At 35.3% G+C, this 13,013-nt stretch overlaps 2 protein-coding genes across 3 annotated transcripts; one reads left to right on the top strand and one right to left on the bottom strand.

Annotated features, from left to right (window-relative positions):
- Nucleotides 1–1,648: 1,648 nt before the first annotated feature.
- On the bottom strand, nt 1,649–9,656 carry gins4 (GINS complex subunit 4 (Sld5 homolog)). Of its 2 annotated transcripts, XM_058783704.1 has the most exons (8): nt 9,567–9,656; nt 9,296–9,441; nt 8,570–8,656; nt 8,083–8,196; nt 6,085–6,182; nt 5,770–5,858; nt 3,753–3,843; nt 1,649–2,315 (listed from the first exon to the last, which is right to left on the bottom strand). In XM_058783704.1, exons 2-8 carry the CDS (start codon nt 9,383–9,385, stop codon nt 2,219–2,221), a joined length of 666 nt encoding a protein of 221 aa, XP_058639687.1. In that variant the 5' UTR covers nt 9,386–9,441; nt 9,567–9,656; the 3' UTR covers nt 1,649–2,218. The 2 variants fall into 2 exon arrangements, with proteins under 2 accessions (XP_058639687.1, XP_058639686.1); XM_058783703.1 differs by having other exon boundaries at nt 9,296–9,656.
- A 982-nt stretch (nt 9,657–10,638) lies between these two features.
- On the top strand, nt 10,639–12,968 carry LOC131546215 (cytochrome c oxidase subunit 5B, mitochondrial). The gene is made up of 4 exons (XM_058785612.1): nt 10,639–10,797; nt 11,738–11,808; nt 11,909–12,008; nt 12,285–12,968. Exons 1-4 carry the CDS (start codon nt 10,656–10,658, stop codon nt 12,395–12,397), a joined length of 426 nt encoding a protein of 141 aa, XP_058641595.1. The 5' UTR covers nt 10,639–10,655; the 3' UTR covers nt 12,398–12,968.
- Nucleotides 12,969–13,013: the final 45 nt, after the last annotated feature.

The raw sequence follows: 13,013 nt of genomic DNA on the forward strand, positions 1-13,013 counted from the left end.
CTTTCATTGGAGCATAAGAATTTAAAATGGGGGGAAATATCATTATGAAAAAAAAAAATGTTTCCTCAAATACATGTTGGACACAATTATTGGTAAATATATAAATATAAATATCTGAAATATATTCCCATTCATATTCACAATTTTGAGCACTCCAGGGTGATTATGAACATGAAATTATCCAGCCATGGCTTCCTGTTTCACAGAAATATAAATAGGAGGGAAAACAAAGGCCAAACTCCCTTAATCATCCATCACAATGAGAAAAACTAAAGAATATATTTCTGATGTGCAGCAAAAGATAATTGAGCTTCACAAATTAGTGAAGTGGCTTTAAGAAAAGAGCTAGAGCAGTGAAAATTCCCATTTCCACCATCAGGACAATAATTGAGAATTTCCAATCAAAGTAAAATGTTACTAAACTGCCTGGAAGAGGACATGTGTCTATATCGTCCTGATGCACGGTGAGAAGGAGAGTTTGAGTGGCTAAAGACTCTCCAAGGACCACAGCTGGAGAATTGCAGAAAATAGTTGAGTTTTGGGGTCAGAAAACCTTTAAAAATGATAAAACAGCACCTACATCACTGCATGTTGTTTGGGAGGATTTCAAGAAAAGAAAAAAAAAAAAAGAAAAGAAAAAAACACCAAGAAAAGAAAATGCTTTCACCAAAAAACTAACTCCAGCATATTCAGTTATCAGACTCGACTGGAACTTCAAATGGGACTGCCTTCTATGGTCAGATGAAACTAAAAAAATGAGCTTTTTAGCAGCAAACACTCAAGATGGGTTTGGTGAACACAGGGATAAAAAGTACCCCATGTGTACAAGAAATATACTGCTGTATTTTTGATGTTGTGGGCCTATATTTCTGCTGGAGGTCCTGGACATCTTGTTGAGACACATGGCATCATGGATTCTATCAAATGCCAACAGATAAAAAAAATCAATAAGTGACTGACTCTGTTAGAAATCTTATAATGGGCCATGTTTGGATCTTCCAACCGTACAATAATCCAAACATAAACCTCAAAAACAACACAAAAATGGGTCACTGAGCACAAAACCAAGCTTCTGCTGGCCATTCCAGTCCTCTGACCTGAACCCTGTAGAAAATGAGTGAACTGAAGAGAAGAAGCACCAACATGGAGCTGGGAATCTAAAGTGGTCTGGAGTGATTCTGGATGAAGGAATGGTCTCTGATCTCTTGTCAGGTGTCTCTAACCTCATCAGGCATCATAGGAGAACATTTAGAGCTATTAAACTGGCAAATGGAGGTTTCAAAAAGTATTGAATAAAAGGGTGCCGTTAATTGTGGCCAATGTGTATTAGAGCATATAATAAAAAACATTTATTTCATAATATTTCCCCCCCATTTTAAATTCTTATTCTCCAATGAAAGGTTAGATTTTTGTGATTTTTTAAAATAAAAGATCAAAAAGATTAACCATGCAGATTTATTTCCAAGTATGTTGCTATAAATGTGTTTTTTCGGAAACCGAGGAATTAAATAATTTTATGTGGTTACTGACATTATGCCATAAATCCTGTTGACAAACTTAAGAGTTTAAGAGAGATCATTTTAGCAGCTAGATTTAATACACTACAAAACATGCAGCAGGCAACACAAAAAACATGGGAGGACCAACATAGAAACATAAATAAAATCATTTTATTCTAACACACCAGCAAAACCCCAATGACCATTTACGCCCAAACCAACAACTTCCCTCTTTCAGAGAAAACCACAGCTTCCGTTTCAGAGCAAGAGTTCACTAGTTTCTGATCAGACTGCAATAACTGAGCTGTCAATATGTGATGAAATTTTGCTGGACGTTATTAACAACTCAAAACAATCCAGATAAACGTCCATTCAGACTGTCTTAGAGCAAGAGAACAATACTGTGTTTGTTACATATCCATTTGTCAGAATACATCAAAGATTGTTTGTTTTTATAGATTAGTACTTTTTTCTTACTTTTTTAAACTCAACGATAATAATCCATACTACTTTTAAGTCAGTTCCATGATGAGAATTAGGCATTTTAAAATATAAATGCTTTTGGATTCAAACATATGTACATATGTACTCCGGGTCCAGACAGGATCTGTAAAGGGCTGACGGATGTTCACAGCTGCCCATCTAGCATGTAAGGGTGGAGTACGCAGACGATCTGTTCCTCTGTGGCATCTTCAATCAGTTCCTGAGGCTTTGCAGGTTTAAATGAGTTGCACTGCACCGCTGGCCACTAGAGGCGCTATAGTACGGTAACGCATCAGGTGCTGCGAACCTTCGTCCAAGTCCACAACGTACTCCCTGAGAGAGACAACAGCAAAGATGTCCAAATAAATACTGTTTAGGAATATATTTATGAATTCACTTGAATTTGCTCATTAAAACGAACAGGAATGCTGCCCACCTATAGGACATTGTCAATTTTGATAAGAGAATACAAGGCATTTTATTAAATATTATTCAGTTTAGAGTAGGGCTGCACAATAAATCGCATGCGACAGTCGTGCACATCTTGCCAGTAAAGCCAGATCTGTAATCAGCAGTAAATCTCCATCACGTGCTTCCAGATGAAGCAGCATTTACTACACAGAGTCACAGTTCACTGACAAGATACGCAAAAAATAAATAAAAATAAACACCTACGATACCATCGATATTATCGCAGCGCGATTTCATAATAAAGTTTTTGCATAGCTTCTCAGTGAACTACGGCTCTGTGTAGTAAATGTTGTTCCATCTGAAAGCACGTGAAAATACCACATTTAATAACATCTTTTTACTCAACTCACTTCATAACGTCAGTCGAGTGTTTGAAATAAATCCTTCTGTGAGGTGATGGCTTCTTAACCAGAATAAGGCACACAACATATTTCATAGTATTTTAAGCAGTGATAAAGGCATTGCATTATTATATACTTTATTATAAGGAAAATTATAAAAGCACATATTGTCATAGTCGTGTGTTTATTAGTCACGTTGAATCAATGAAAGCAGTTAAATCTTCTGTTTATTCAGCTACAGCGATAGGCTCTTCCTGGGTTTCTTCTGCAGGGCATATTTGGAATTTCATCGGACAGAGATTTACTACTGATCACAGAACTGTGCTTCACTGACAAGATGCGCGCATGAATATTGCAGCTTTTGCCTAATATTGATTGCGATTTATCGCGATGGATCATGCAGCCCGAGTTTAGAGTTTGGTTACCGTTTGTTTGTTTGATGCCACTCTAGCTTCTGTGGTTATTTTCATGGCAATAAATATTATGGCTGAATTATATCATGTTTTTATAATTTATTTTTGCTAAAAACTCCAAAACTGTATTTGGCTTAACTCTGTTAAAAATCTCTTCAAAAGAGTTAACTGAAAAAAAAAATTCTCAACGAGTTGAAACCAGCACAATCTAATAAAACATGCTTAATGGATAAAGGGACTCGGCAGAGAGAACATGTTGGAGGATCTTCCCCTAGTATTAAAAACTTGTGTGTCATCCTGGAATGACCAATTCTACAGTGGGTATAAACAATCTGGTAAGAGTTTGTTTGTGAAACAACAAACACTGTTCCAGAAACTAGTGCCCTCTCCTGCCCACAGGCCACTGCCTTCTGACACCACATCCTAACCAGGCTGTAACCTGATTACTGGATTATCAGATTAGTGACCAAACAGTATGGGTTTGATAGATTCCCAAACTTTGTGTGTGACTGCTTTGAGCTTAAAGAAAATTATGCTGTTCTTACCTCTGCTCATCTGTCTCAGGCTCCACCAGGATATTCTCCTGCTTCTCTTTCACTCTCAGGAACACAAACGAGTCCAGACATGGCTCAAGAACTTCACACAAACAAACACATACACCGATTAAACAACAACCACTGCCACCAGATAAAACCATCATAGTTACAGCATTCCATTTAGGTCTAGATTGACAAATTAACACTACTGTTCAAATGTTGGGGTTGGTAAGATTTTTTTTACATTTTTGAAACTCTCATGCTCACCAAGGCTGTATTTATTTGTAAAATTTATTTAAAGGGGTCATATGACGTGATTTCAAGTTTTCCTTTCTCTTTGGAGTGTTACAAGCTGTTCGTGCATAGATAAGTTCACTGAAGTTGCAAAGACTAAAGTCTCAAAACCAAAGAGATATTCTTTATAAAAGTTAAGATTCGACCACGCCCCCCTAAAACAGCTGTGTTTCGTTGTGAAAGTGACAGTATTTACAACACCGTTCCAGAACAGTTCAACCCAAATATTTGAGAGTGTGCAGAACATTTTACGGAGGACTATTTCCTGAACCTGGGAGTAGCCTGCCAGCTGCTCAAATGCTGTTTCTATAAAGTGGGGCAATTCCAACATCGCAAAGACAGTCTGGCGCTTCTGACTCACAGCCTGTAAGTATGTTTTCATATTTAAAGAATTTGCCACTGTCTATTCAAACGCGAGTTTTGAGCTGTGTAGAGTAGTGCTTGTTGTTTGTCATTTCTCCAATCACAAATGCAGACATGGTAATGTTTACATAAAAAGACAGTACAAGTCATTATAATCAGTAATTATGTCCTCACTTAATGCAACAAATGCCTTGTTTAATAGTGGGTTTTATTGTTTTTGTTACATTTTTATTGTTTTTGTTACATTTACGTTACACGCTTGAGGTATTCGGCCAATCACAACGCACTGGATAGCAGGCCAATCAGAGCACACCTCGCTTCTCAGAACGATAAGCTTTGTAAAAACCGACGCGTTTCAGAAAGGCGGGGCATAGAAGAGCAACAATAATGTACAGTATGTGGAAAATAATGTGTTTTTTGAACCTTAAACCGCATAAACACATTGCATTACACCAAATACACAAAATAATGTTCTTTTTAGCAACGTTATATGACTCCTTTAAAAAAAAAAGAAACACTATTGTAAAATATTACAATTTAGATGAACTTTTTTTTTTATTGTAATATACATTAAAATGTAAAGATGAATTTTTAGCATCACACTTCAGTGTCACACGATCCTTCAGAAATCATTCTAATATGCTGATTTTCTGCTTAAAAACATTTTTATATTATCCATGCTGAAAACTGTTGTGCTGTTTAATATTTTTGTGGAAACTGATACATTTCTTTCAAGATTATCTAATGAATAGAAGGTTCAAAAGAACAGCAATTATTTAAAATAGCAATTTAAAAGTCTTTACAGTCACTTTTTTTTAATCAATTTAATGCATCCTTGCTGAATAAAAGTATTAATTTCTTTCTAAAAAAAAAAAAAGAACATTAGTGTAGATGTTTTTCTGATCCATTTCTTTATATAAATGCAGAGGTGCATATATATGCACACTCTGGGCTGGTTAGACTCAGTTTAGATGTAATCATCATCCAGGAGTTTTAAAATATATATATTAATTTTGTGTGACTGATTGGGCTGTGGAAACATCTAATTTTTTACTCCCAGAAAAAAAATATTATCACCACCTCAAAGCTGCATATTAGTGTAGTGAAATGGTACATACTACTAGTATCTTTTTAAAAAGTACCACCCAAGAAACAGCTTTTGTACCTTTATTTATCCAAATGAACGGATTACGATATTATAAAAACATATTTGCTGACCTTGACTTCTAGTATTTTCTGACTAGTATATTTTTCAAATATAACTGAAAAATACACTAATACATATACATAAAACAGGAAAAAAGTAATGTTGGTTAACTGTTTACTATTCTTAAAATATCAGTTTAAAACAATAAGAAATGTTTCTCACCAGCCTTCAGCATGTCAATGTTCTGCAGGTTCGGGGGCATGTGTTTCAGAGCCACGTTTCGGAGGTACACCTCTGTGTTGGCCAGATACCTAAACACACAACATATAACGTTTGGAGACCACACACGTCACAATGTGAATTATGTGAATTAACTAACTAATTCACACACAGATGATCACAAACAACACTCAATATTCTGCCCAAAACAATCATTCTCATAGAAATTAAAAGAATGTTCTGAATCCATTTGTACTTTACCACACTGTCTGCCTACAGCCTGATACAGACAACAGAAAGGATTCAGTATGAACTCACTCTTTAGCGAAGGCAAACTCTTCAGGAGAGAGAAATGAAGGATCTCCATCAGCACGTGACTTTTCTTTCTCCAAAACGTGAGGAAAAAACCTCTCTATCTGCAAATGAGACAACAACCATTAGGGCTGTCAAAATGGCTGAAAAACTAAATTCAAATTTTGTACTTAAATATGATCAATATTCAAATTTAAAAGGCATAATTTAAGTTAGGGGCTTCTCTCCTGAGGTCACATCGAGCAAAACATTAGTAATGCACGTTTCTTCAAAGCAGAGCCGATCCTCCCTATATGCAGAACACGCAAGCTGCGTAACAGCAGGGGGCCCCCTTGCTCTCAAAGATGTTTTAATTTTATTTTCGTTTTTGAATTTGGCCAGCGGTTATGAAACATGAATGATCGTTTCTCTTAATGCGGTGAGCGGTCATGCTCTCTACGTAAAAATCAGTCAAATCATGTAACGTGATTGTTGTACAGTCTCTTGCTATTACTAAAAAAAACCCCGAGTTGAAACGGATGCATTTTTCATATATAATTAAGTTGCTTAAACAATTAGAAACAAAACAGCATCATGTATGCATGTATAGTTTAATACAAAGGACCGAAAACCAATCACGAAGAGTACTTTTTCCATTTAAAAACATGAGATGCGGCATTTTTAACACTACACTGCCTTTGCACTTTTCCACATTATATTTAGGAAATACGAATCTCCAGACAAGATGGCCTGAAAGATACCTATTTGGCATTCTAACAATTGCTGGTAAAAAAGCACTTACAAGGCGCTGGTTGCTTCCTGAACCCCCCACAATACAAGAATGGATGAATATTGAAAATTATATTTATGTTATGAAAAAGATCACTTTTTCCCTTCGTCTTCAGAAGAATGTATTCAGAAAAGTTTGGTCAAAGTGGATCGAATATGTAAGGCCATTACGGCCAGACTTTGTGGAGGAATAAAACAAATGACCCTTCCCTTCTGAATGGAAAATGTCATCTCCCTTACACATCCTTTCCACAGTCTCTACCACAGACCAAGAACAAACATTTAACATTATTTAATATGGAATTTGATTATTAAATATATATCTGACCTCTCCCGAACCATTAAAATGATTGTTATTAATAATATTATTTAATTTTGTTTGTTAATTTGTTTATATTATGTTAAAAAAAAAAAGAAAAATTGAATGGCAGAGAAAATTGTAACTACATTGGTTTTGAAATAATGTACTGTTCTCTATGCTGCTACATCAAAATTAAAAAACGCCATTAAGTCTCGAGACGTGTTTTTTAAAATTTGAACTTATATAAATTTTTCATGGCTTTCTAAACATGCGTCTTCTCTTGTGTGAGACACGAGTGCAACGGTGATAGATGTCGCTCAAGAAAATGCGATAAATATGTGTTCTGTGTGAATGGCTTGGTTTCAGTTTTGACGTAAACAACCATCTCCGCATTGATGTTCTCTTTTTCCACAATATTTTGAATGAACAACATAGCAACGCCGGGTTCAACTGGATAAGCTATGAAAAACATTAAAATGCAACGACACTTACATCTAATCGCATCTTGTGCACCACTGATAAGGCAGCCTGACGCACACCTAAAATTCAAATGCAACGTTTTTGCATTTGAATGTAGATTTTTATTTTAAATTCGACGAATATTCAAAATTCTAATTTTTTTTTTGACAGTCCTAACAACCATATATGTACATGCAAGTACCAGATAACATACCTACAGTGCAATTTACCATTGCTTCACCTCAAAGCACACAGGATGCTAAAGATCATTTCTAGAGCAAAAAACATCTTAAAACCATCTGTAAGGACGGCTAGATATTTGACAGGGTCTAGACTCATGTATTTCATGATCTACCATAACGGAGTCTGTGAGAAAGACACATATCCGTAAAGTTACTCCAGAGGGAACTGTCTGTGGAGTGTAAGTCACTTTGAATAAAAGCAGTTAAATGATATTGCAGTCATGTTCAGGATACCTTCTGAAGTCTTGAGCGCAGGTAGCTGCTCAGAACAAAGCGGATGCGATCGATCTCCATGCGATGCACACTGGCCTTCACATCACCTTTCCTCACCCGCTGCAGATTTTCCTCCTGCGTACACAAATATAAATGATTAACTGATAAGAAATTTAAATATACTGTATATAAAATACAATATATGTGATTTTTTTTTTTTTAGCATTATTGTGCATACATTTAAAATTCTTGTATAATTATTTATGACACAAACAGTTTTATGTTTTTAATGTTATTTGTTTTAACTAAAAAAATCGATTTAAGTGACTAAAAGGTTATAACTGGGAAAAAAAAGATTAAATTAAACAATGAAACCACATAAAATGGCTTTCCAGTTATAACACCCATATTCTTTCCCCTTTAATCGAAAACAAATTTGTTTGTCAGCTACCTAAATATAACATGCAATGTTTGACCATTGTAAAAAGCACTAAACACAGATCCGTACCATGTGAGTGATCTGCTCCATCACACACTCCACCAACTCTGACTTGTTCTCCAACAGTTCTGGAGAAAACTTCTCATTCAGCCAAGCCTGAAACACAGGAGACTGACTGACACTGTTCCTGAAAGCATGTGTCTGCTCTGCAATAAGACTCATATTATAGACTGTATCTAATGCATGCATTTATTTTTCAAATGTTTTATTCTCATAATGCTTAGCACTTTTTAAATACTACTTTTCAATACGATACTAACAATAATTTTTAGCAAAAGTTTGAGCATAAGCACCAATAATAAATGAGCAGCAAATCAGCATAATGATGCTGAAAATTCACAGAAATAAATAACATTTTGAAATATATTACAATAGAAATAGTTCTTTAAAATAACTTTTTTCCCCTGATCAAATAAATGCAGCACTGTTGAGCAGAGACTTCATTAAAAACATAAAATCATAATGTTTACAAACTTTTGTACTGTATGTAGTGAGCAAAAAAAGTTAAGTATAACGAGTTTCTCTGCGTTTTATCATAGTTTTGATAACTTCACTATTCCTATAAATACAGATGTATCCAAACTTTTGACTGGTAACGTTACTGTTACTTAGACTCTTCATTATTTGGAAGTTTCTCTCATCTTACTTCAAACTGGTGACCGATCGCTTTTATGAAAACACATTCTGTTATTACATAGTGTTATTGTAGGTTGTAGCACCCGTTAGATGTCTGACCTCCTCGAGTTTGTTGATGAGCTCCGCTGGGGTCATGACCTCCTCCTCCTGGCTCTCCTCTCCTCCGCTCAGCTCACCGGCGTCTGCCATTCTCACGCGCCGCGAACAACAGCGCCGGAGTCCGCAGAGACACTTTAACACGTTAACTGTACAGAGAATCAGAGAATCAGAGAATCAGCTCGGCTACTGTCTACAACACTCCTTAAAACCAAACTGCAGAGCAAACTTCACAAGAAACGCGAAATTAAATCCCAAATCCAGCGCTGTTTACATTCTCACGCGCGGTAACTACGGAACCTTCGGATGAACAATTTCGCGCCAAAAAATAACAACGTGTCGCCGTCATGACGTCAGCGTGTACTCAAGCCGGTTAAAGCCGCGCGAGTCTGCGTTTTAATAAAGATAAGAAGAGAAGCTTACATCCAATCTTATGGAAAAACTCATAAATAAATTGTAACATTTAGGATTATAAAATAATTGTATGAATGTATGTTTATGATTTATTTATTTTATATTATTAGTATTATTCTTGGCTACTTATTTAATTACCTTTTAATTTTTACTCTGTCCCCCACATGTTCTTGTTCTAATGTGTATGTGTATCTTTCTGATATTGTTAATAAAAAAAGAATAAAAAAATAAAATAAAAAATAAACACAATAAAAGAAGAGAAGCTTTTTTTCTATATTTTCTATAGTTAATATTAATAATATATTAATACTTATAATTTTAGTTCTCAGTTAAAAATATTTCGAAAATTCAGATTTTGTTAAATTAGGTGCACATTGCAATATATAAGAGGCTGTTTGAATAAGAATCTCAGTATTTGTGAATTTTAAAAAATTACGTTGTGCTCTGTTCCTTTGTTATTTTTCTTCTTCTGTTTCCCTCTTTATTACAGTATACTGAGGTTTACTGCATGATATTTTTCTCCATTCTGCACAAGTTATTGATATTAAACTGTGAAACGAGTCTTCAGTCTCATGCCACAATTCTGTAAATGTGGACACTGTGCATTGTGTATAATTAGTATATTATGTCTAAATGTGAACATTGTGAATTAGTGTACTACCACTTAGTGTGAACTAATTATATTGTATTGTGTACATTTTAGACATTGTCTCAAACTGTCTCCACATGACTGTAAACAAAGAGATTTAATGTTTGTTTATTGCTTATGTTGTTTACTAAATAATAATAAAATGCTTTAATAATAAAATAAAATAATAAAATATTTTTATATTATTAATAAAATACTATTTCTTACAAAATAAAAGTTTCCAATTTTTTCTCTCTCTCTTGTCTGAGTCGTCCAGACCGCTAGATGTCGGCATTGCGCTTTTCCCGCGGCGCTCTTCATATGAAGCTGTGGCGCATGCGCAGTTTATCAGTAAGAATGGCGGCCAGGCTTCTCTTGAGACCAGCGACCCGTGCTGCTGCTGCTGTTTACAGCCGTCAGCCTCTGCCAGCTCAAGCTCTAGTTAGGGGACTGGCGTCTGGAGGTACTGGTCGATCAATGACTTTATTTTTAGTGCGTGTTTGGACGGTTTGCGCTGAAAAATACAGCTTAGATTGATAGTGATATCGCCTGTTTGAGTAGCAACAGCATCTCTCGCCCACCGCCTCAAATATACAGTCAACTAAAAATATACACACGGGCTTGAATGCAACTATTGCATCGTTTTTGTCGAAATGCTTCATCGTTATTTCCTCCTTGAAGAGTTGTCAGTGAATTCGTACTAAGTCTAATCCTCTTACTAGTTGTCATCCTATTTAACTTCAGTTGCACTTGCAGGAAATAGAAATAGTTTGTTGTATACTAACAGTAATGGCAGGGAAGATTTACGTTTCGTGCCAAATAGATGCCTATTTCTGCCACATAAGCCAAAAATGATTTAGTAAATCATAATTGTAAGATTAAGTTGAAATGCGATCAAAGAAAAATAGAAATCATGAGATAAAAGTTCGAAATTATGAAATTAGCTCTTAATTTTGAGTCATAATTATTACAAAAGGCATAATTATGTATAATTATTAGATGACTTGAAATTATGACCAAAAAATATTTTAAATTATATTTATGATGTTTTACCAATTAATTATAACAATATAATCCTTCTGTCATTGAAATAAAGTCATAAGTATAAGAAAATTTACTCTATTATATTTATGTTTTGTGTCATAACTATGGCTTTCTCGTAATTGTTTTAATTTATGTCATACTCCTAATTAGGCCTCATAATTTCAATTTATTTCATACAGTATGCATGATTATTTATTCCTTATGAGTCAGAAATGGGCTTCCAGTAGAATCTTTAAGTAGGTCAAGCCAAATGATTTGCTAAAAATTGTGGAAAACGACAAAAATAAAATGCTTGTGGAACATCAATACACCTTGCAGTCATGGTCTGCAATATTATTAATTTGTGAACTTGTGTTCAGGCATTCCCACAGATGATGAGCAGGCCACCGGTCTGGAGAAGATTGTGTTGGAGGCGTCCAAGAAAGGAACTGTGAGCGTCTTGTAATGTGTCCTATTGTTCTGTTGTGGCTTCTTGTGAAATAAAGAGTGCTGTGTGAGTTCAGAACAATCAATGCTGTCTTCTCAACTAGGATCCGTATAACATGTTGAAACCGAAGGAGTATGCAGGCTCCAAACAAGACCCTCATATCGTCCCCTCCATAACCAACAAGAGGATTGTTGGCTGTGTTTGTAAGTGATTGTATGATTTAACTGTCATTTTGATTTTAGTAAAACTCAGTGTTCATCCGTGTCTCTCATTAATAAATATTGACACATTAGGATGTTTACTTGCTTTACTTAACAATGGCAGTGCTGACTCAAAGGCTGCTGCAAATAAAGACCAAAGCTAACTAGTCTACTACTCCTCCTTTAGTCTAATATGTGTTTATTATCAGTATGAGCCATCATAACAACTTAACGATATTTGGTCAAACCTGTTAACCTATGTGTCTTTGTTTTTTGAAGGTGAAGAGGATAACACTGCAGTGGTTTGGTTTTGGTTGCATCAGGGTGAAGCCCAGCGCTGCCCATCCTGTGGTGCTTACTACAAACTTGTTCCACATGAGTTACCCCACTGAAAATATACACTTCACTGCACAGGCGGCCTAAACACTCTCATACTGACTCGATCACCATAGATAGTCAGACTTATACACAATCTCCTTTGCTAATCTCTGTTCTGAAGAATAGAATTGCACTTTATAGGGGCGTAGTTAGTTCTTTCTCATTGGTTGCTTCACATAAGCAGATCTGCAAATCTGAAATGCAAAATTTGGCAGTGCTATCCTAATTGTGAATGTTGGTTTAATTTTTTTTTTTTTGAACAATAGTTTACATGCCCTGTTTTTTGCTGTGCAATATCAGCTGCTTGCACATTCCAAACTTTCCTTAGAAATGCAATGCATTCCTTACTCTGTTACATAAATGAGCTGTTACTTGAAATGTACAAGCATTACAGAAGTTTGCACATTCTTGCAAAAGAGATAATGTCTACAGACTTTGTCTTTGATTTTTCAGTGTTTAGACAAAGATAGTACATTCCCAATTCTGTGGGACTCAAAATATGCTCCATTTACTTTGAAAGTGTTGAGATTGAATGCTGTCCTTGTTGAACGATCCTTTAAAATAAATGTGGTGTTTTAACACGTATGATGTGTCATCTCATTGCTGGAATCTTTGCAATTGATTTACAGG

Source organism: Onychostoma macrolepis, chromosome 08, assembly GCF_012432095.1.
Source record: "Onychostoma macrolepis isolate SWU-2019 chromosome 08, ASM1243209v1, whole genome shotgun sequence".
In the NCBI taxonomy this organism is placed as follows: domain Eukaryota; kingdom Metazoa; phylum Chordata; class Actinopteri; order Cypriniformes; family Cyprinidae; genus Onychostoma; species Onychostoma macrolepis.

Bases quoted from the DNA above. Each gene is read 5' to 3' on its own strand.
- gins4 (XM_058783704.1), bottom strand. From the start codon at position 9,385: ATGGCAGACGCCGGTGAGCTGAGCGGAGGAGAGGAGAGCCAGGAGGAG. The intron at 8,657-9,295 runs GTCAGACATCTA...CCTGTGTTTCAG, and splicing joins TCATCAACAAACTCGAGGAG to GCTTGGCTGAATGAGAAGTT. The intron at 2,316-3,752 runs GTAAGAACAGCA...TGTCTCTCTCAG, and splicing joins CCTGAGACAGATGAGCAGAG to GGAGTACGTTGTGGACTTGG.
- LOC131546215 (XM_058785612.1), top strand. From the start codon at position 10,656: ATGAAGCTGTGGCGCATGCGCAGTTTATCAGTAAGAATGGCGGCCAGG. The intron at 11,809-11,908 runs GTGAGCGTCTTG...CTTCTCAACTAG, and splicing joins AGGCGTCCAAGAAAGGAACT to GATCCGTATAACATGTTGAA. The intron at 12,009-12,284 runs GTAAGTGATTGT...TGTTTTTTGAAG, and splicing joins GAGGATTGTTGGCTGTGTTT to GTGAAGAGGATAACACTGCA.